Raw genomic sequence first — 24,640 nt, forward strand, 5'->3', positions numbered from 1 at the left:
GATGAAATACATATATCCTGCATAAGACCTAGTTATTCAGATTACATAGAGAGAGTAGCACATTCTCTACCTCTCCATCCCATGATCTCAGGTCACAGTATATAGTTCCTCTTACCGCTTATAACAGCTTAATTCACAGCTTTATGAGTTGAATTAAGAACACAGCAAGAAAAACACAGTTAGCATTGAGCAACCAACATCTCAAAGATAATTTTTCCCTTTTTTCTTTTTTTTTACAAAGAAAAACCCTCAAAGTTCAAAGAAAATTAAATTGAAATATGTAAAGAATTATGCCCTACTTGCGCTAGTTCATGAATTTCATGATAACACGAAGAAAGATTTTTGCATGCTGAGGATCAGGTAAACTCAAGAGATTATTATCCACAACTTGTCCAATTAAAAGTATCTGAATAATTTTGGATCCTATCTATCTTTGTTTGGGATCAACATACAACCATGCTTAAAACAAAGAAGACTCTGTAATTTTGGAATATTTTTTATTTTTTACGTTTACTTTATCCACCATGGGGAATAAAGTAGTATCATGACTACAAAATGACTTTCCAATATCAACAGAGCTCAGAACACTTTTCACGGCAATTCTTCATAATTATTTGCTTTGATTGGCTAATATGCTTCCACTCTGTCACAGCAATTACTTCTACCGTTATGGTTTGTAGCTATTGAATTAACCAGCTAATTAATCTAAATCGACTTCTGTTAAGATGATTCTGTTGCCTACATGGCTGCTCTTTTTTGTTTTGTTTTTACAAAACGTATCAAAATAAATACGTTTTACATTTTATATATGTCCTACCACTACAAAATAACAATCTTTGCCACCATAAAGGAGCAACACTGCTTGCCATAATACAAAGAAGTGCTGATGCAACCCGCTCTTCCCTTCCCTCTGTGCACCAATGTAGGCAGCCAAGGTAAACCTGGATTTGGCTGGCTGTGATGGAGGACGGGTGGGGAAAGTTCCACATAAACACAAAGTATCACTTTTGTGGATCATGCCCTGTATCATATCAAGGAAGTCACTCTGCAAATTATCTGCCCTAATTTTTTAGCATGCACCAACTTTCAGTTCCACTCCACAACATTCTTGATTTCATTTTGATCTTGTGCCATTGTGGATTGAAGGTCTTGGAGACTATCCATTCAATATTGTGGTGTGGAACTGTAAATACAAGCCTACTAGAGGCAGCTCATTCTCTCATATGGAGCAAGAGCATATTACGTATCTAGTATAACTGTAGGGAACATAACGCCTCACCTTAGTCTCTACTGTGTTGTCACCATGGATTTGCAGCATAATCTAAACCGTTTAGGATCTAAAGGAAAGCCAATGGGCAGTATCCAGTGAGATACTACTGCTATTGGCATTGTGCTACAGGTCTATTATGTTACCACAATGTAATTTACATTAGTGGTAGTATCGCACTGGATACTTTCAGCATTGGAGGCTGATTTGGGTTCAGATTTATTTAAACCACTTGATAAAGTGCCAAGGGAAGCACCAGTTTTCCTGCTTATTGCCAAGACAGCATGTTGCCTTGACATTCTGAGTGTTTTAGCAGCACCTTTATTCAAAAAGTATTCATTTTTTCTGAGAAACTGTGCTGGTACAGGTTGGGTTATGAAGGGCAATAGGATGCAACTGTATACTAGCTGTTCTCTGTTGCAGGGGTGGGTAAATTATGACCCACCAGATGTTTTGCCCTATAACTCCCATCATCCCTCGCTATTGGCTATGCTGGTTAGGGCTGATGGAAATTGTAGGCCAAAACATCTGGATGTCCACATGTTGCACTCCCCTGTCAATATTGGCACAGACAAAAGAAGTGGTTCTCACCCTCTATACTGTGCAGGCATGGGACCTCTGGAATGTGTAAACCCCCTATTACCACTCAATTCCAATCTAATAAAGCTTCATTGTATACCTATTGACAGCGGTGTAATGCTCTGGGGTCACACCAGGGCTTCGCTCCTGCACATTTATTAGAGCTGGCTCCCAGCCAGGTCGTGGTCTGCTGCTGCAGGGCACACATGGCGGGAGGAGAAGGGAGCAGAGGAAGGGAGTGTGGGCGAGTAGTGGCTGCCTTTCCCCTACCACACAAAGCCAGCCAGACAAAGGGGGCGAGAGAGGGAGCCTGAGGGAGCTCTGATACCTCCTCTTGGCTCCCCCTGTTCTCCTCCTCAGCTCTTGGCTTCTCCACCTTCCACCCCCTGAGCAGCTTCCATGCCTTGCAACTCGACCATCCCCAGCCAGCCCCTCAGCTTCCTGACACTTTTCCCACCCTGCTGCCCATCCCCGCTCCGTGCCTGCGCACCTGGTGCTGCCCTTGTCGTCCGGCAGCACCGGTCACCCATTCAGGGCTGCTGCTGCTGGTCACAGCAGGAGCAGGCGGGGTGGGGGGGTGCCGCCACCACCATTGTCTGTTGCCTGTGCTTATTTGTGGGGCTTGCTGTGTGTGGGAGAGGGATTCTAGTGGGCTTGATGTGCAGACATTAATAGGGGATCAAGTTTTAGCACCATGCAGTGAAATGTTTTCACCTTCTGTTTGTTTGCACAAGTTTGTCCTTCAAGGCACAGCAGGGGGCCTGGAGTTGGATCCAACCCACCTGGTTGACAGTAGGATCCTACGTTTGTTTACTTGGAAGTAAATCCCAATGTGTTCAGTGGAGTTTATGTTGGAGGGACTAGGGCCATGAGTCACTTAAGCTGAACTTGAAGGGTGAATAGGAGTAAGGTGGGAGGGGATCTGAGAGGCCTTTTCCTTGTCTCCTCCCTCTACTTTCCTATCTTCTTCCTTCTTCCTCCTGCAAGTGATGCTGACCTTAGTCAGCTTACCTTGAGATGCAAGTTTGTTATATCTCCAGTAAAAGTCTGTTCCTAACCCACCACTTGAGTGTGTTTTGTCTACATCTGTGGCTACTGATGGGGGAGGGGGCTGATTCGGACTTTAGTTGACTCCCCTAGTGAGTGTAGTTATGCTTGTAGCCTTGTAGGGCAACCCTACTTGTCTATTCAGAAGTAAGTACCATTATGTTCAATGGGATTTACTCCCAAATAAGTGTGTATAAGATTGCAGCCTTAAAGGAGCTGTGGGTCACCGCAGACTAAGTTCCATTTATTTTAATGGAGAATTGCTTCACACCTGGTTGCAACAGCTCTTCATAATAATAATTCATAATAAATGCACTATGATTATATGATGAGGGGGGCACTTATAACACAGAAGCTGGTATTTCAAAAGAAGATAGCTAGACAACTTATCATGAGAAGTGTCCTATCAGGAGGGCACTAACCGTTTTATGGTTCCAACAGATCCCCCCAGTAGTCTTAATAGTCACTATCTGTGCAATCTTGGGCATACCAACTCAGAAGTAAGTCCTCTTGGTTATGATTGCATGACTCATTTTTTATTGTAACGCAAACCACCTTGGAGGCCCTTATTAGGGCAATGGATTTTATTCTAGCGCTATTATTACAACTTATGGGCAAAACCAATATATTAACTTACTTAATACGAGGAACAATTGTTAGAAATATGGTGTCTATTAATTACTTATTTCAAAAACCCTCTTTAGGGCACAATCCTATGCATGTTTAGACAGAAAAAATGTCCTACAACTGCCAGCATTCCCTAGCCAGCCATGCTGGATGAAGCATGGTGGGGGATGTAAGACTTTTTTCTGTCTAAACATACATAGGATTGAATCCTTAATCTTACTTGCTACCATCAATGTATAGGTTTATTTATGTATTTGAACTCCAAGTGTGTTTGATGTGTACAGTGTGTATTTTGTATCTACACTAGGTTGGATCGAAGTTTAGTCATACTTTGAATAGATCCATTGAAACCAAGCCTTCTTGAGCTCAGCAGCCTAATTTAAGAGGAAAATAAAGCTTTTTGTTGTCACAATTGTTAAACCACTGGGAATTGGAAATCTTTGATGATCTACTGCAAATCACCAGGAGATCAACCTGTAGATCTTGATGTACCTTTTGCCTACTTCTGGCCTATGACATTTCACCTGGTAGAGATCCTCCTTGATTTCCCATTCCTCTAGGTCCAGCATAGGGAAATATAATTGCTTTCTCTTCTTTTAGGAAACTGTCAGTGCATTTGCAACATCTGCAGCTATTCCCAATCCCAACTTCACCTCTTCAGCTATTCCAGTTGTTGTTTACTGCTAAGTTCATATTATTGGGTGGGAATTTTGCTAATGATCTAAAAAGATATGTAGAAAATAAAATATTTTCTCACCTTTGCATTTTCAATACAAGGACAGATAGCCCAAGCTGCACTTGCCTGAACATCTGGATGAGGATTTTTCAACAAAGACCATAGCAAACGAACACCATCCAAGCGATCGATTATTCTGTTAAAAAGAGATAGTGAAGACATTCAACTGAAAAACAGAAGATGTAAAATATGCATTCTATTAATTAACTGCTATTGGGAGACTCGTGTATATTTTTTATTAACAAGTTGCATGTTACATTACAGTAATTTATCACCGAAACATGCCAAAATTCTTTATAAATGGATGATTGTACAAATGTATTTTACAACAAGATATATTTCCTCAATGACCCAGTTTGCATGATCACAGCAGCTTAAACAAGCCACGGTGGGCTGTTTAAGCCACAGTGCATGCCAGTGCATGCCAGGTGTTCTTTGCCTAATTACCTGCCCAGGCATGGCATTTCGTGACATCCGAACCTAGACAACATACCTTGTTTGAGGGGGAAATAACCCTCAAATAACTCATGGCCTGTTGAGTCCTATAAGTGCTGTACAGCTTTTTCCCACAGCACTTTGCCTTAAAAATATTTTCTCAAAAATATAAAAATAAAATAAGCTCTATTATACAGCTAGGACTCCTGTAAACTTTAAAAACAAATCATGTGATTTTTTAACAAGCTGCATGCAAAGTCAAACCAAAATTCAAACATACTGGTTTCTTTCATATAGCAACAAATACTTTCCAAAACAAATATTTATGCCAAAAAAGTATGTACTTAACTCTATATTGAGTCAATGTTTAATTTATTTACCTTGCTGTATGACATATTTTAGATTTCTATGTTGCTAACCTAAAATTCGGAATTAAAATGGTTCGCGCCACAGTGCACCCTTTGTTGGGCATGAATAACGTGCAACTTGTTCCCCATGAGTTCCCTACCAACAAGACTAACACTGAATACCGTGTTATAATTGCTTAAACATACTGTAATCAAAGTATCTTCATGTCTAGCTGAAAAATGAATTATCATCAGAGTCATCTTTAAACCATCTGTCTTATGTTTATATATCAATCAGTCTAGAGGATCATAACTTCATATTAAAGTCCACCGAGTACTTTAAAATGGAGAGGAAGACCAAACAAAACTTAATATCCTTTACAAACATGGCTTTGTTCAGGAAGATATGTAAAATCCAAAGCAGATGAAGTGAAGATAAAGAAAATCAGGCATACTTTGATTTATAACCTCAAATGTTTAATTCTACACAGTTCTGTCCACATCTTTAATTGTGAATACATTATTTTGGAAATAAAATAAAATACAGATTTTACCCATGTAAAAATCAAACAAGAACATCTAATTTCTGTTCATTATGTAAAATGAGTTTGCCAGGAATGAAAAGTAAGTAGAAAATCAGCCCAGTACGTAATCATACAATTATTTTGATGCAGACAGAATGATTTAGGACACGAACTCTGTCTAAAGCAACTACAGCTTTATTTAAATTGATGCAACCTGGTAATATAATTTTGCTTCCAACAACCAGGTATTTTGGAGAGGAGCAAGGACAATTTGAAACATTAAGCAAGGCAGGCGGATTTACACTGCCAGTACAAAGAACACCAGCAATAAAAAACAGCATTCTACAAAGGAAGTAGGAAATCAATTTTTAGACCAAGAAGCTGTAATAAGATACAGCACACACGTAGATATAAAAGATGTATGTAAATCAATGTCCTGCATGAGGAAAGAAAAGGGTAAAATCTAAGGCACCTATATATTGAATGAATTCAGAATCATTATTATATTTTTTTCAGAAAATTGGTATTTTATTATCACTTATAGAACACTTTTAACTATGTGAAGTGTCTTAAAACTGCTTCTCACACTAGGCCCTTCCTGAGAGGTTGGTCATTAGTAGTTACAGATCAACAGTTAGGAAACTGAACTTAACAAATAGTAATTTGATCAAGCACCGATGCAATGAATATGAACTTGAGCACGCTCTGGGAGAGAGCGGAGGACAGGAAGGCCTGGTGTGCTATGGTCCATGGGGTCACGAAGAGTCCGGACATGACTTAACAACTGAACAACAACAATTTGATCAAGGCCACCCAATGAGTCCATACATGGCTGAGGATTCAAAGCCAAGCTTTCCAGATAAAAGGCCAGCACTGTATCTACTTATGCTGGCTCACATAAGGAGGCAATATTTTGCTTTTTGGATTTAGTTCTCTTTGAGGGTATCCTCCAGTCCATTGCGCTTGCCTTCAGAATAGACATTAAAAACACCATTGCTATGCCTGCTGCAATCTTGCAGTGCCTTGAATTTGTCTTCCTTTCTGCCCTGTGTTCTGCTTTCATCATATGTAGCAGTCCATTTGCACTCTGTCTGCCTTATTGCCTCCAGACCCTGGCACCAAGTCACACCACTGAGGAATGCCAAGTTCTTTGGTAAATGATTTCAGACAAAACTGGTTTCCTGTCTCTTACTCATCCCTTATTAATGTCCTAATCTTTCCTCTCTCCCTGCACTACATCCCATCCCAATCTACTGGGCTGCTTGATCTTGCAATAAAGTGCCACCTGTGGCCAAGCATCGGAGGATAAACATGCTCTCGCTCTGGTACTGAAAGCCTGACATCCAGTCCTCTGCTCTCCTGTCTGCACAGTTATGAAAATTAGCAATTAGATGCAAAAGAAATTACAAAAGCAAACAGACAAAATATTTTTGGGCTGGAAAAAAGAGAAAGAAATTCTTATCCAATTAATTTCTGTTCTGAGTTAGGACTTGTCCCCAGCATCCAGGAAGTCAGAGCTAAAAAAATCTTTCTGGGTGATGGGATCTTCCTGCCAATCTCCAGGAGGGATAAGGAATGTAACAAAGAAAAAACTGCCCCCAAAGGTAGCCATAAACAAACTGTCACAACAACATTGCAACTGGGTCTAATATCCTATCAGGCAAAGAGTGAGTAGAATCATCCTCTTCCAATGCCAACATAGATTGAGAACAAGGAGAGTATACTATAAGTCCACAACCTGAGTAACTATCCAGGGTGGGCAAAATGCCCTACTGCTTACAGGAACAGGAATTCATCAGACATTTTCTGTTCTGATCTCATAAGTAGGAGAGTGTTCAACACTTGGATGTATAATAGTAGTATAGTTCAGGAAGGAAACAAATCCCCCATGCACAAATACCATGGGAGTCACCAGAGTCAAAGGCGTGAGGAGGAAGACCCTTAGTCAAGGTGTATATGTCAGTTTTATAGTATCTCATAAAATATATCAATTGAAATCTATGAGGCTGCTGTACAAATCTCAAAGGGAGGCTCCTTCCAAGACAGGTGCACCCTAACTGAATGACCTAAAATGCACTCTGGAACCTCTAAATTTGTAAAGAGGTATGCAAAGGCAACACATTCTCTTAACCAATAAACTAAGTGGGTGAAGAAATCCTTTCCCCATAAAAAGGAGCTAAGGATTAGGGCCCGTGTCGTCTTTGTAGAACTTATTTACTTTTGGAATAAAGGAAGGCTCTAGTTAATGGATGGCCAGATTGTTTTGAAAAACAGAGAGCTCTTACTCACCACACAGGGCCCCCAGCTCTGACATTCTGCAAGTATGTCAGGTTCCCAGAAGAGGTACCCAGAAGACAGCCTTAAAAGAACTTTCAAGGAATGTGCTCCAAGAGGCAAAAAAAAGCATGTGGACAAATGCTATAGTACCATATTCAGGCTCTACAAAGGCGCTCATCAAACAAGAGGAGACAATATTAGCACTGTATCCCTTAGGAACTTCTTTATCGGAAGGTGCAAAGAAGCAAAGACCAGTGTCCATGAACGAGGAAGTGGAGCTCAAAGGGAGCTGTTAGCCCAGCAAAAGTCTTGAAGTAGACTGAGAGCTTACATACATGCTGGCTCAGTGGTTGTAGCTAGGTCAGCTTTATCATTGTGTGCTGCTGGGACTTTCCCTCCTCCCAAGTAAACCCTTGCTCCTGAGTAGACCCTGGGTGACAAGGCCTTCTGGCAGCCAGACAGGCATTCCAGCAAGAAGTCTGAGTCTCCTACGTGGTCCGCCGTCACCTGTGCTCTGGAGAGCCACAGAACAAGGGAACCAAGTTGGGAACGAAAGCAGGGCTCAGGATAGGGTTGAAGGGGTTCTTTGGGGCTAGGTGAGGTATCCCTGCGATAGGACTCATTAGGCTGCCCCATGTCTTCTGTGGCAGTGGGATTTGCTGTAGAATCCCAATCCTCCTCTGAAGAGGTCTCCCCTGGGCTCAGCTGACCTGGGAGCCTGACAACAGGCTGAAACCTATCTTCTCAGTATGTTTGGCTGTGAGACAAACTATATTAAAAGAACAGGATATTTACTGTGGCCCCAAAGGCAGATTTCCATGTATAGTATGCATAAATAGTAGAAGATTCAAAGGAGGCCAGGAGAGTGCAGATTACCTTAGGAAAGCATTTGATGGCTTGAAGGGTCAGCGTTTCAACCTCCAAGCGTCAGATGGAATCACTTTTGGAACCCTAGGAATTTCTACCGGAACAGCAGGTCCTACCTTTGCTGTAGACCCTTCTCTCCTCCATCTTGGTGTTAGTGAAACTAACCAACTATCCTGTCATTGGCAGATTTTGTTCCAGCCAGAGGAGACTGTGGGGAAGAGCTTCATCCATGAGAGTAGTGGTGGTGAGGTGAGGCAGAGCAGCTGAATGCACAGAAATGGGCTTTGGACCTTGCCTGAGGTCTAGACAGGTGATCTTTTGAATGTAGCTGTAAGTCAGAAAAATCTGAAACTTCGAAAAAGTTCAAAGCTCAAGCTTTGGGCAGCTCAGGAAGGGAGAACGGAAAGGGATGAGGCAAAGGGGAGGTTAATGCACATGCCCCACACTGAGCATGTAATGCACACACACAGTGTGTGCGCACGTGTAATAATGCTTACTCCTGTGAGCTCTTAGAGCGTAGGGCTAATGAAAGGACTGGCACAGAATGTTGGGAAAGGGGCTGAAGAAGTCAGTTGTTGATAGTTAGAGTAGGAGTAAGGGAAGGTGAGGAGAAAGAGCTGAAAGGACACCAGAGGGAGAAGAGAGAGAAAAATCTTACATCACATGTTTTCAACCTCAAATGTCAAGAAATGGTAAACGACCTTTTTAAAAAGACCATCTTTGTTTTTACTTTTGTCGGTTTATTTGAGGTACATTTATTTTAAAAGCGTGAAGTTGTTCAAGTTGCAAGGGAAGTGGGCAAACATATTTTTATCCAGTCACTCTCAGACTACTACTACTAGCCCCTATGGTGACACAGGATTTGCACTAGTATATAGTGGTTGAGCAGGCAGGGAGAATCAACTTAGTTCTATGGAAAACTGGCATGGTAGAGATGATGGAGATTAGTGGGAGAATCCTACCCCCCAAGAACAGGCCTTCCCTTCCTGATCCCTGTAGGTGGGACCTAAACCAACATAAATGGGAACTATATTGAATGCCCTTCTGCCTGTGAGAAGAGGACTGAGTTTAGGAAACAAATTGCTCTTTTTCCTGGGCAATTATCTTTTAAAAAGAAAATGAGAGAAATAAACAATTACTAGTTTCACTTATAAATTGAACAGAATAATTAAAATAACCCCAAAAGGTGAAATGTTATTTTTTTAAAAAGTTATGGTGCAATGAATTGTTACTTAGGAATACCTTCTTTTGAAGTCAAGCATAGGATTGGGTTGCATGGCAGAAGTGTAAAAATGTCTTAGTTTTAGCTAAAGATTAGTAGAATTCTATAGTTAATGGATCTAGCATGAAAATTTAACACTTATTTTTGTTGACTTCTAAATTTATATTCATTCATACTTAATGCTGTAGACACTGTTGTGGTTCTAGTTTCTTAACTGATATTAAGGCAAAATGTTGACATTATGAGGTCAGTACCTAAGTACCTAACGATGGCCTAGTAAAGATGGCTGATGGCCTTATTTATTCATGGTCACCTGAGGTGAATGCCACAGAAGATTAAATAATACTTAATTTGACATGATGTAATTTTATTCTTGAGAGTATCTTGAACAAGCAAATGTTAGATATATAATATATTTAACAGGGCTGAGCTGAATTTTTGTGAGGTTGGGGTTTTGTATCAAAACCTGCATGCTTGAATAGGAAGAACCTTTTAAATAGGAGGAACCTTTTAAAGAGGAGGAACCTTTTTCATAGCTAAGCAAATTGCACAAAAACTGAAAGTGTTTCTCTGAGTTTTGCCCAAAACCTAGGCAGTAATCACAGCTGATACAAGGTTGAAGAAAATTTGTCAAAGGCTGATTTTTAAAACTTCAAGGAAGACTTCAAGGAAATAGAGTTCTTCAGCAAATTCAGGGGGCAGGGTTCAGAAGCAAGGGAGCTATGCAAACCCTGAGCTTGTATAACCAAGCTTGCGGAAGGTTCTGGACCCAAATGAGCTAAAGGTTAGGCAGAGTCCATATGACCTTCCCCAGTCCATGTGAATGGTAATAATCCCATCACATGGCTAGGGGAGGGCTTGGAGCAGGGGTAGGCAACACAGTGCCCATGGGCACCAATGCATCCCATGGGTGCCTTTCTTGGTGTCAACTAAAGGGCCCTACATCTCCCACTTTTTTTAATTAACACATTTTCTTACCAGCAGCTAGGATTGCTGTGAAATACATTGCTGTTGGTGTTGAAAACTGTGAATTCAAAGGAGTTGTTTAGTGTGTTAGGGCTCAGACCCCACCTCTGCCTTGGACTCAGTCTTTTGGGCAGGTTACTTGTCCTTTGCCATGCCTCCCATGGCAGCCATTTTGTGGCAGTGCCCAGGACAGTTTGTTAAATTTCTAAACATGCCCTTGTCCCAAAAAGGTTGTTTACCCCTGGCTTAGAGAGAGTGGTAAGCCTTTTTTCTTTGGCCTTTTTTTTCAGCAACTGCAACTCCACAGATGGAGACCTCCCACATGGAGGCACTGGTACACACAATCAGTGCCCGCATACGAATCTTGCTAGGCTCTGAGAAACTCTGCATGTTCTTGTGAGTGATCACACAAGGGCCATCAAACATATGAACAAGGACTTGCACGTTGTTAACTTGATATAGCTGGATTGGCAGTTGTGATCATAACAGTAGTTTGGACTACCCAGTAAGCCTCTTGGGAAATCCAAGCTGCTAGCTCAGTGGGACCATTGGTTTGCATTTCCAGGCTTTTCCTGTTTGACTGTTTCTCCTGCCTGGCTCCTGGAATCCTGCTCTAGTTGTTTGTCTGCTTCTGATCTGTTTGTCTCTCAGATTCATCTGACCTCCTTGTATTGTCTGACCTCCTTACCTGCCTGTTTGCCCTTCCTAGAGAGATAAATGTGTTCCCATCACAATTTTCCTGGGAAGCTCCTGAGCATGTTTACCTAGAGTTCCTAGGAAGTTATTCTGCAAAGACTTCCGGACTGTCTGAATTTGCCTTGTGCAATGTTCTTGGTACTAGCTGTGGCTGAATCCCACCAGCATGCCCCTGACAGCATAGCATTCCACAGCAGCTCTAATGGTTTCCTAAAATACGCCTGTACGTAAGCCAAACTTGGCCCAACTGCACAATTGATTGCTTATGTAATTTATATTGGAATATATTTGCTAGCCCTTGATTATTGTTTAGAACACTTGCTTGTTAAACCAAGAAGCCTTTAATACATGTGCTCAGATCTCCTGGATTGCCAGGGCTAAATCTGTTTTACTGCCAAGATAACAGTTCTAAATGAAGTCTCTCTTTCTACATTTTAACAATCTTAATCTACAGCAAGTCCTTCTTGTGCTCTAATAATCTGATATTGAATATTTCCAGGGTAAACAAGCCCCAGACTTACTCAAAGACACATGCACACACCCTCAACATCTGTTTCTTATATCTATCATCCTTTTTGTTACACCACTATATGCCAGGACTCTTGAGAAGTCTGACTGCATCTCCTGCCAACTGAGACCACATACACAAATGTAAACAGTGTTATACTGACTTTATATATTGTGCTCCCTGGTAAAATTACAGGTTTCAAATCTTACAAAGCACAATCTCATCTTTTTGAAAACCACAATTCAACTCTTTTAGACTTAAACACGAAAAAATTGTTACAAACTGCTTTGATAAATAGTATTGTAAATCAGCGACTCAAGCTACATCTGGCTGCTTTTAAAAAAGCTTACATTTTAGTGCACAAGACTGAAAACCTTAACACTGAAAGTGAAGTTTGATGTTAAATATAAGGCCATAGAAAATGCAATAAAATTATTAAAGGGACTATAGCATTAATGGTAGTTGTGCAGGATCACCAACACTCTCCCCCCCTCGCACACGCGTGTGTGTGCGCATGCACACACACGCGCACACGCACTCACAGAGTTTGAAGAGGTTTTCCGAGAACAGATTCTACTTAATCTAGAAATAACTACTTATAGCAGAACAGGTTTTCCTGTTCCATTGACTGGTGACATAACATGCTTTTGTACAAAGAAAATAGTCTTCTACTATTAAAATACTTACTAATTTGATTTATTGCCAGTGGGGGGCATCTGTGTGGCATACATCATTTTTATTGTCTGGACTGAAAACTGCATCAGGATGTCATTATGCTGAAAAATGTATTATTTACACAGAAGAAAATTTCCCTGCTTCACTTTACTCCGATTGGAAAAAATCCTGACAGAAGCACTGCAGACTACCTGTTGACTAAGCCTGATAAAGTCTTCCTTATCTTGTTTGCTCTGCCTTTTCTTAGAAATTCCCCTTTTCAATGGCCATCCATTTAATGTAAAAATCAAATTGAAATTTTTAATGGATTTTTAATTGCATTTACAAATAAAACATTTTTGATACAGCTAATGAGATAGCACGTATGGTAAAGTTTAATACCTTTTGCAAATTATCTTGTTAACATTTTTTAATACAACATGGCCAACGCTTTGGCTAAACATCTTTTCTTCCTGTTCGCCTTTAAAGGAAACCACTTTACCAGCCACTGAAGAAGGACAGATTAGCAGAACAAATCTGGTTTTCTTACCCAGAAATGACTTTTAGTAAACTCTATCATAGATCAAATATTCTAATACATAGCACCTCTCTTTTAACATTTTTTAAAAGAGAACATTCTGACTGAGGACTACAAATTAATAGAGAATACTTCCAGTAGTGAAAAAATCTCAAAAGAAATCAGAACTGAATCCAGTCAGAGAAGAATTGCCAAAAATGATAATGTTTCTTCCCAAACTAACAGGAGTACCTTTCCTCCGTCTTAAACAAGGTATCCTTTGTAAGACCACCATTTTAGCCATTAATTGATGTTGATGCTTTTGTTGACCACATTTTGCTACGAAGCTGTCCATACTGGATACAGGAGCAGCAGGCTCTGAGCAATGGAGTACTCCTGAGGTTTTACTCCTTCCAACTGGCTGTCTGAATTTCTTTGTTAATTTATGACACTACCACTGTTGGGGGAATACAAAAATATATACAGTACCCTATAATTCTTTGTGAAATACGACATGGAAGTGATTCAATCTATGCATCCCTTTCTAACACTTGACTGGCCCTGTTCACATATGCCATGTTTACGCTTCGGCCCTATCTTGCCACTGGGTGACAGCCAAGGCATAGAAACAAATGCTTCTTTTAGGAAAATGGAATCACTGTGCCACTCTATGAATATCAAATGCTTTAGGCAAAATCAACCAGGAGGAGAAGATAGCTATCTGTTTTCAACCTTGATTGAATATAAGTGGAGAACTGTGCCACATCCTTATGGAGACTTTCCCCAAATAGAGTAAAAGTGAATGCAGACCTGAACATTCTACAGGAGCATTTTGCATGAAACTCTAATGATGGGGTCTCAAACTGTACAAGCTTCACATTATACAAGTCAAACATCAATAACTTCCTTAATAAAATAACAGTCTTCTTCAGTTCACGCTCTTAATGTGCAATGCAGGAAAAAAGTAGTTTGGTATTTGTTTAGTTTCCATGTACAGCTACTAAAATATTCAGTTTAAATAGTACTTCAGGAAAGCACTCTTATAGTGCCAAGTATGCAAATTATTTTTTAAGCCTAGATGTGCAGAAAAGTTAGAAAACATACTTTACCCCAAAGCACCTGAAAACAGAAATTTATAATCCAAGTTTGGGAGATTAGTATTCAGATGTTATCAGGAGAGGGGCCAGAGCTTAGCGGTAGAGCACACATTTTACATGCAGAAGGTCCTGGCATTTCCAGCTGAAATAGACCCCTTTACCTCAGACCTTGGAGAGCTGCTGCTACTGATTGGAGTAGCAGATAATACTATGCTAAATGGACCAATGGTCTAAGGCAACTTCATATGTTTACGAGGCTTGAGTTTTCCAACCGTTGAATGTTACTGATTCTTATCTGACTACTAAATACAGTGATTCTTTAGTTATTATGCGAAGTGTGTGTGTGTGTGTGTGTGTGTGTGCACGCATGTGCGCGGGCATGTATGTGTGTATAATCACATAATCATACTATCAGAATCTAAGTGAATTCTTCTGACTTAAAAAGGGAACTTGTGAAAGTTCTGAAAAATGATGTGATCTGCTCTCATGTATCTGGAATGATTGCATGTTGATCCCAAATAAAAACAGACATGGAGTAGGCAAAGATGACACCCATTATTTCCACCAAAATATCTTCCTAGTAAAAGAGAATCTCTCCAATTAATCTAGCTTTTAGAGTTAAGCTATGGCAGGGGTGCAGAGCCTGAGGGCTAAATTCCATTGCGGAGACGGTCTTGGGAGACCACATTTTAGTGGTGGATGGGGCCAAAGGCAAAAGGGGTGGGGCCAAAATACCAGCATATTTTAGCTTAAAGCTCTGACTGCCAGTAATAACCCTTAGGAGAGGCATTTCAACCTTGTAGAATTGGGAGTGAGGAGGGAAATTGCACAAAAGCCAGGGAACCACAAAATGATAGGTGGTTGGGGGAAAGCAGGAATGGCTGTCTGGGGAACCCAGATTTGGCTCCCAGACCTGACTCAGGTTCTGCACCCCTCCATTATGGCAGGTTAGGACAGAGAGGCCAAGATACAAAGACCTGTACAAGTAGCTTGGAACTCTGAAATTATGTTTCTCAAGCAGCAGTTATCCAACTCCCCCATGCTATCTGGTAAACCACTTTTGAAACACAGGGAGTTTACAAAGTAGTTTGTGATATGGCATGCGAGGCTGCCATTCAAATAGCAACAATCATTAAAAAAACGTCCCACTGGGGACAGCTAAAGCAGCTGTTTGGGCCATATATTCCAAGTAAAGAAGGTGATAACAGTATATTTCATACCCATCCAAAACAAAGTGATCACTGGCTTCATCCAAAAAATACCCTATGAAAATACAAATATTGTGAAACTACTGAAGTATCATTCACAGCCTATTATTTTACTTCTGTGATACACACACTAAATATCTGGTATTTAGTGGCATATGTTGTGCCAATGTGTGCATTTTTTTTTTTAAGAGAAACTTACATCATATTTTCTGGTTCTGTTGCACAAGATCCCACTGCTTTGGTAACATTGACAAGAAGAGCTTGATTGGTTCCAGTAAGTAAAGCAACCAGGGGTGGGATGCCACCACATCTGCGGATAATGCTCCGATTGGCTTGTTCTTGGCAACATTCACCTAGAGCTCCAACAACATTCACAAGGACTTCTTCTGGTTGATCTGTTAGCAGGCCAACCAAAGCTTCTATAGCTTTGAACTCCCGGAATCTAAAAGAAAGCAATAGAACATAAAAGTTAATTTCACTATAACAAATCAGCTAGAAAACGTTTCTTGAGTTAGTTTTTTGAAAATCACAAATTAGGCTCAAACTTCTTGGGAATTCTAAAAATTCACACAGTTGGATACAGATCTGGTCATACTTAGAGTAGACCAACTAAAACCTACAGGACATAAATTAGTCATGACTAACTTAAGTCCAGCTGATGTCAATGGGTCTGCTCCAAGTATGACTAAGTCTGGATCCAACCCATACTATTTGGCTTTCACTGTACTTGTCTTCTACTTTCTGAGAACATACTTACATTACACATTTAGGGTAGTGTAAAACAAGTTAAACTGTCCCCGCTTCCTTCAAAACCCTGGGAACTGTCCTTTTTTGTGAAGACATTGAGAAATTTAGTAGAAATTTCCTAGTACCCAGGACTCCTTAACTGGGAGTCATTATACAGCCCAGGGATGTGGACAAGATCCTTGGAGAACTTTGGGTGTACTCCTAGATTTAGCCCTGAACCTGGATGCCCAGGATTCAGTGGTGGTCAGGAGTGCGTTTGCACAGCTGAGGCTACTGCATCAACTGCGCCCATTCCTAGAGATGCTGGATCTGGCCATAGCCTTGCATGCCTTAGTTACAGCCCATTTGGACTACTGTAATGCATTCTATGCCTTTGAAAACCGTTCAGAAACTTCAGCTGGTCGAGAATGCCGCGGCCAGATTTTTGACCAGGGCTGATTACAAAAAGCACATGACTCCTTTGTTACAACAGCTTCACCATTCTGTTTCTGGGCACAATTCAAAGCATTGGTTATAAAGTCCTATACTGCTTAGGACCAGACTATCTGAAAGACTTCATTTTCCTATACAAGCCTGCCTGGGCTTTAAAATCTTCTGGGGAGGCCCTTTTCTCTGTCCCGTCCACCATCAGAGGCATGTTTGGTGGAGACCCAAGACAGAGCCTTCTCAGTGGGTGCTCCCAGGCTCTGAAACTCCCCACCAACGATGGCTAGGCTGGCTACCTCTCTGCTGTCCTTCTGGTGGCAGGTAGAAGGCCTGCCTTTAGCATGTAAGCTGGTCTGTTGCTGAAGAGGGGCTCTATGGGGTTGGCTGTTGTTTATTTCTTTCACTGCTGTGTTTTTAATTGCACTTTTAATCTGTTTGTTTTATGATGGTTTTGATTTTTTGTTTTTATCTTGGTCTTGTTGTTAGCCACCCTGAGTGCCATTTTTTGGTGGAAAGGCGGAATACAAATCAAATAAATACATTTTTAAAACAGATTTGAAGCTGGGTTATACATGAAGTATAGACATACCACAATATTACTGCCATAATTCTTTCAGATATATGTCTACATTCATGAACGCTAGCAGCTTGTTTTACTGCAACATTTCAAGCTGGCATTCTCAAAAATCTAGGATGGCAAGATGGACCATACAAGTATTCTTTGGGAACTAATGCTGGCCTACGCTTGATTAGGCTGCCAAATATGCAGATCAATATTTTAGCATATTTGGATTTCACTATAACAGAACCAGACTGGACACTGGTGGGGCTTGTATGGCTAATTTCAGAGTGAACATGAATACACATTTGCAGCATCTAAATATGCCTTTTAATAACTCTTATAGAGCCATTAACACTGCTTGTTCAGATGCTTGTTTTTGTCATTAAGTCAGAAGATACTGCATATATTAGAATTTTAAAAAATTATACATACTTTGTCACATTTTCTTTGCTAATTGCACATTTCCAGATTGCTCCTGTCACTGCTGCCAGAAGTTCTTTATTTCCAGAATTAGCAAGTAAAGTAGCAAGAGGTTTTAGGCCTCCATGCTGCCTAACAAGGTCACGTGTTTCCTGATCTTCAGCACACTATGTGGGAAAAAAAAGGAAAAATAAGGACAAGCATACATAGCAGAAGCCTATAAAACAGGCTTACATACATAGCTAAGATGTATATTTGCTAAATTTAAAATTCTAGGACCAAGGTTTAGTTTCCTTTTGCAAGGAAAGTAATGAGAACAACCCAAAGAAATGGTGTGTGCTTAAGCCCCATTAAAATAAATGGGTTTTGAGCACATTTACTTGCTCGGTATTGTGCTCCACTGTTCTAATAAATAGCTTCACATGCACTCCAATGAAGGCTTTGAAGGCTTCTATGTTGACTTCAATGTTAAAGGTGGCTCTGCAGATATAATGAATTTGTCCCAACGTGGAAGTCAGTCAAGACATCCTTGCTCATGTTGAGGTTTTGTATGTACACTTCATGCACATGGGGAGGGGGGCTTCAGAATCCTGGATCAGATGGAACACATTTCAGAGCATGAATTTCTTAGTAGTGCCATTACAGTCACAAGCCTATACTTATTTGTAGATGCTTTGTAGCTGCTGTGACTAATGCAGCAAATACAGCTGGCAATATCTTAGAAAAAAGGGATGAATAGGCTTTGGTATGTCACAAACTGGATCACTTACTATTCCCTTATAGCTCCCGTAAAATAGTTACCTATGCATTTCACCATGGGCACAGACAACCTATGAGCTCATGTTAGTTATGGAGTTTTCAGTCTTTGTGGGAGGGAAGGACAATGTGAATACTTCTTCCCACATAACTTATCTAGCTTATGCTACCATTTGCCAGTTGAAACAGTATGTAGGAAACCTATTCTGGTCATGGAAGGCTTCCTTACCTTAAAGATAGCACTGGCACAATGCATTTGAAGCTCTTCCTTGTCACTGTTTAGGTTTTTCACAAGGTTCTCAATCATCTTCTCATGTTTGATTGCAAGCCTGTAGCTGGGCTACAAATGTAAATTATATGCATTATGTTTGATCAGGAAATACATTTTATGTATGTATGTATTTATTCATTCATTTCATTTCTATACCGTCCAATAGCCAAAGCTCTCTGGGCAGCTCACAAAAATTACAAAACAAAAACATAATACAAAAACTTTAACATACACAATTTTAAAACAATTCAAAACAGCTAAAAGCTGTTACAATAAATGTGTCAAGTTCCATTAGCAAACAAACTGCTATCATTCAAAAGTCAAAGCACTACGGTAGAACTTCAATGGCTCAAACCATGTTTATGCCAAACTCTTCCAGGGGCTGCTCCCTAGCTTGTGTACAACATGTATACTGTGAAGGATTGCTGGGCCTAGAACCAACAACCCTGCAAAGTAGGACAGGCCAAACTTGGCCACAAATCCCCACAATAACCTAGTTGCCTTCTGCCCTGGCCAATAGGCACTGAAATTAGCACTGAAGTTATGCAGAACACACACACACCAACTAAAAGTTGGGAAAAGTTTATTAAGGGAAGGAACAGTAGGGAAGGGAAGGGGAGAGGTGGTAGGTTGCACAGGAAATTACAAGCAAGGTTAGAAGTGCAAAAATACTCAAGGATACTGGGAGCCTTTATACACACCCCCAAGAACAAAACAATAAAGCTAGCTAGCCTTTCCTATACATACCAAAGTATGGGCCTTCCAGGATAGTCTCCAGACTGCAACACACCCCAAAAACCATCAAGGCAAAAGAAGACAGTCTGCCTCTTTCTCAGCCCCCCCCCCCCCCCTTAAGGCCCCGCTCTAGCATCTCAAGGCAGGATTCAGATGGCCAATCAGAGCTCAGCTCCAGGGCACACCACTTGGTGGATCTTCCCACCAAGCCCAGCTGTTATCTCTTTTCCAATTAACATGGACTGAGCCTGGCCTTGAGCTGCAGAGCCGAGAAACAGTTAGATAACCCTTAACTCCAGGTGGTTAATTCAGATGTGACAGCCTGGCCTATTCTCATGGCCGGAAGCAGGGCTTTATTCTTGACATATACAAACAATGAAATCAACATGTAGAGCCATTTCAGAGATGACACTATGCACCAGGTGAGTATATCAATGAAGATGAGAAGTGTCTTTGAGACTCTAGTTAGAATAATTCATCATATAGGTACTCTGTTCTCTGTGTGTGAAGGATCTAAGCTTCATAACAGAAGATAATTGTCCTATATTATGCCAATTAAAGGTCAAGGTTCCCAGGATAAAAACTGTTTTCTAATGGCTTGATCTTAAGACTTGTTGCATAAACAAATGAACAGTTAGGATGGAAAGTATGAACAGCTACTCTGACACAATGCTACAAACCCTGGGCACAATCCCAAAAAGGTTAAGTACATTAAGTCCCATTAATTTTGATGGGCAATATTTAAGTATATGTTTAACTTTCCCATTTAAATCAATGAGACTTAAATATGCTTAACTTTGACTGATTCAAGATGTTATACTGATGTTGCAAATATATCATTTTGCTACTGCAAGCGAGCAATATGAATATAGCATTTAGTATTAGGAGTATACTTCTCAGAAGGTAAGATTGTTCTAGAAACCGAACAGATGTGCTGTAGTGTTTGATCTAGCCTATAACAGAGGATTTTATATGGTTATACAGCCTGTTACTGTATTAAAAAAATTGCATACAAATACTGAGAGATAAAACAGAAATTTTCTTACTGTGAATTTATGTTCTCTGAGTGTCACAGAGGGCATTCCTCACCTCAGGATGGTGCTGCCTCCTGGAGTAAGTAGGCAGGGTCATCTAAGAAATCTTTCCTCTCCAGGGGGAGGAGCTGTCCTGATCCCCCAGACTGGATTAGAAGAGCAAGAACTGCCCCTCAACCCCAGTAACAGCAACCAGCAGACATTGCTGAAAAAAACCCTAAACTAAACAATCTGTGCCAAGGCAGAGAGAAAAAGAACAGGGAAGAACAGGGAACAAACAGGAACATGGCATCACAGAACATGCCCCCGAGTCCATATCTATGACCCTCCACAGGTGGGGCACTGGCAGAAGCCTCTAATTTACTGAAAAAAAACTGACCCTGGAAGAGACAAGAGATAGGTGAAATGCCTTCCATGACACTCAGAGAACAGAATTTCATGGTAAGAAAATTCCCATTTTCTCCTGAGCCTCATGGAGAGCATTCCTACCACAGGATATAGCAGACCCATTAGTCACATAGCGTGAGGTTCCAAGGATCAGTGCCTACACTACCACCATCTGCAGGCCCTTATGGTTGAAATCTGCTGATGCAGAAGCAAATTTGTCAGGTTTATAGTGTTATGAAAAACTATGCAACAAAGCCCATGCAGCAGCCCCACATATGTCCTCTATGGAAAAATTGCCCCGAAAAGCAGCTGTCGCTGCTGCCCTGCAAAGAAAATGAACTATAATCCCTTCTGGCAGTCCCTTACCCAGGGTCTGATATGCCTGGTTTATGCATTCCCGAAGCCAATTGGAAATGAAAGAACCGGAGACTTTATTTCCGAGAAACAAACAGAGCCCCACTTTTCTGGAGCTTGGAGGTTCTATCAAAATAAAAAAGAAATGCTCTGCACACACCCAACCTATGCCAGTTCAGTTCCTGAGGGTGTGATGGATTTAGGCAAAAAGATGGTAAGGAAAGCTCTTGTGACCTGTGGAACAAGGAATTTACCTTGGGCATAAAAGAGGGATCTGGCCTTAGAGCCACCCTTTCAGAATGGAATGTACACTATTGTGGATCTGATGAGAGCCCCCAATTCATAAATCCACTTAGTGGATGTGATAGCCACCAGAAAAATGGTTTTGAGGGTAAACAATTTTAGCTCACAAGTAGCCATCAGCTCAAAAGGAGGGCCCATAATTAACACTCAATTTAAATTCCAAGTAGGGAACCTGTGCACTTTAGGAGGATGCAGAAGGGTGAAGCCATGCAAAAAACACTTGAAATGTGGGTGGGAAGAAAAGGCCCCTTCCCTTTACACCCCAGAATGCTATTCAGAGCTGCAACCTGCCACTCGATGGCATTAGCACTAAGGCCCTTAGCAGGACCATCCTGTAAAAACTCTAAAACAACCCTCACCTTCCCTGGCAATGGAGGCTTCCTCTTACTTGCACACCAGGATAGGAAGGTTTTCCATGTGTTGCTATAGGCCCAGTTAGTGGATTTTTTCCTAGAAGACAGGAGCATCTTCAGTACTGCCAGTGAATATGCCAACTGCCTCAGCCAAAACTCTTCAGCTCCCAAGCTGTTAGTTGAAAGAGATCCAGCCATGGGTGAAGAACAGGGCCATGTGATAACAGATCCTTCTTGCAAGGAAGCCTCCAAAGATTCTCCCCTGCCAGTTCCAACAGATCCAGAAACCACAGGCACTGAGGCCAATAAGGGGTGATGAGGATCAGCTCCGCTCCTACCCGCCTGATCTTCCCGATCATTTGTGGTAGCAGAGGAATGGGCAGGAAGGCGTATAGAAGGCCCTTTGACCACACCTCCAGTATAGCATCTGTGCCTTGTGCCTCTGGACATGGGAACTTTGACATGAAGAAGAGAACTTGCACATTCTTTGGAGTAGCTAATAGGTCCACAACTGGTCAACCAAAACATTGGTTCATCATGCAAAAACACTGGGGACTGAGTCTCCATTCTGACTCCTGAATGGAAGTCCTGCTGAGCCAATCTGCCATCACATTCTCCTTTCTGGATAGATGTTCCACCTTAATTGACAGAAGGTCTTGCTCCACCCAATTGAACGGCTCTGTCACTTCTTTGTGGAGAGATTAGGACTTCGATCTGCCCTGGTAGTTCACATAAGCTTTGGCTGAGACACTGTCTATCTGGACAAAGACATGTCCCCCCTTCACTTCTGCACTAAATTTCCACAGTGCCAGTTTGACTCCCTGGAGCTCCAGCCAATTGATACTCTTTTTGTTTTCAATCTGAGACCAAGTGCCCTGTGTCACCTTGTAATTCAAGGGAGCTCATCAGCCATACAGACTGGCATCAGTGGTCAGCACGACCCTATCCCATTCCTCCAGACTTATTCTGTCCTGCAGTCTGCCTGGATGCAGACACCAATCCAGCTCCTGCTTGACCTGCGTTGATAGCAAGGTTGGTATAAGGACACAAAACTGGCTATCTGAAGTTGGAAGGGGAGAAGAATTTTCTGTAACTCCCTAGAATGAAAATGACACCAGTTCACCAGGTCCTGGCACAACACCATCATGCCAGGGTCATAAGATACAAAACTGACTCTACTCTGACTGAGCTGGCCAGTTGCCAAATCTTGGACTGTCTCCTCTCCATCAGAAACATTCAAAACTGATGTGTGGAGAATCATCCCCCAACTGTTCTCCATATTCACAATGAAGCTGTGATCCCTCTGACCAGTCAGTGTTGTCGTTGTGTTTGTTTTGTTTTTTGGATACTCTCAAGACACCTTTGCTCAGATATCACCTGTATAAGGATGTTGTCAAGACAACATCCTTATATAGGATGAAGGAACAGGTGAAGGAACAGCCCTTGAATCCTGAGGTATGCAACAAGGGCCACCAAAACCTTGGTGAACACCCTCAGAAGCAAGGTGAGACCAAAGGAGAGTGCTCTGTACTGATAATGTCATCTGTTGTAGCAGAAGCAAAGGCACTCATGGTGTTTCTCCTTCATGGGTATATGAAGATATGCCTCTGATAGGTCAATTGAGGCTAGGAAGTCCTGGAGTTGGAGGACTGCCATAATGAATCTGAGCATTTCCATTTTGAAATGCTTCTTAAGCAGGTGCCTGTTCAACCATCTGAGGACCTGTATAACTCTTGTGTCTCCATTTTTCTTTGGAACCAAGAAGAAAATGGAGTATACACCTGAACTGGCTTGGGATCATGGGACAGGTTCTATGGCCCTGATGTTGATCAGATGCTGAATAGTTTTGAGGAACTGCAAATGGTTTCCCTGCTTCTTTGCTTTTGTTCTGAGGCATCCAGGAGAACTCCAAGTAATAGCCCTGAGAGACAGTGTTCCTGACTCCACAATCTGAAATTATCTGAAACCATTCCTGGGCAAAGTCCAACATTGTCTCCCAATTTGGGTCTGAGTCCTGGTGTGATATTGTGTAGGGTTTCTTCATCTCTTTGGTAAAACAGCTGGAAGACTGCTGGGTAGCTCTCCTGTCCATGGACTTGAATTCTCTATTCCACTTGGATCGGGATCCCCCAGAATAAAGTGGCTTAGACAGCAATGTCTTTTTCTTATTCTTGATTTCCACAAAGTAAGCATCTCCAAACAGCTTGTTTCCAGCAAAAGGCTAATGAGCAACCATGCTTGGGAACTGGGATTCACATCCCAGTTGCATAACCACATGTTCCGTCTGGCCACTGCGTTAGCTACCATGGATTTAGCCCCAAACTGGATTATGTCCAGGAAAGAGTCAAAGACAAAGACAAAGTGAAACTGCTTCCTCCCTTCAGTAGCAATCCCCCCTCTACATCACAGAAGAGACGGTGAGGGAGAGAAAGAACAGAACCTTAGGAGAGAAAAAACACCAAACTAGAGGTTGGGCTCTTAGGAGCTCCAACCGGACCCAAATACTCTGCTTGCTAGGCAGGTCCAGTCTGGGGGGATCAGGACGACTCCTCCCCCAGAAGAGGAAAGATTTGTTAGATCACCCTGCCTACTCGCTCCAGGAGGAGGCGCCATCCTGAGGTGAGAAATGCCCTCTGTGAGGCTCAGGAGAAGAAAATATTTGGGTTTTTTTAATGTATTTGACTCTGGAACATAGTTTAGTGATAGAGCACAGGTTTT

The 24,640-nt window shown here is 41.4% G+C and overlaps 1 protein-coding gene across 1 annotated transcript in view; it reads right to left on the reverse strand.

Moving 5' to 3' along the window:
• Positions 1-24,640, reverse strand: part of ODAD2 (outer dynein arm docking complex subunit 2) — a 117,202-nt gene that overhangs the window by 38,149 nt on the left and 54,413 nt on the right. Inside the window, exons 14-17 of the mRNA XM_084859132.1 lie at positions 18,715-18,825; positions 17,742-17,896; positions 15,774-16,016; positions 4,278-4,392 (exon numbers count right to left, since the gene is read on the reverse strand). Coding sequence (XP_084715258.1) covers positions 4,278-4,392; positions 15,774-16,016; positions 17,742-17,896; positions 18,715-18,825 — 624 coding nt within the window. The remainder of the gene's footprint in view (positions 1-4,277; positions 4,393-15,773; positions 16,017-17,741; positions 17,897-18,714; positions 18,826-24,640) is intronic.

Source organism: Heloderma suspectum, chromosome 5, assembly GCF_057233095.1.
Source record: "Heloderma suspectum isolate Gila_16-S chromosome 5, 16-S_ref, whole genome shotgun sequence".
NCBI lineage: Eukaryota > Metazoa > Chordata > Lepidosauria > Squamata > Helodermatidae > Heloderma > Heloderma suspectum.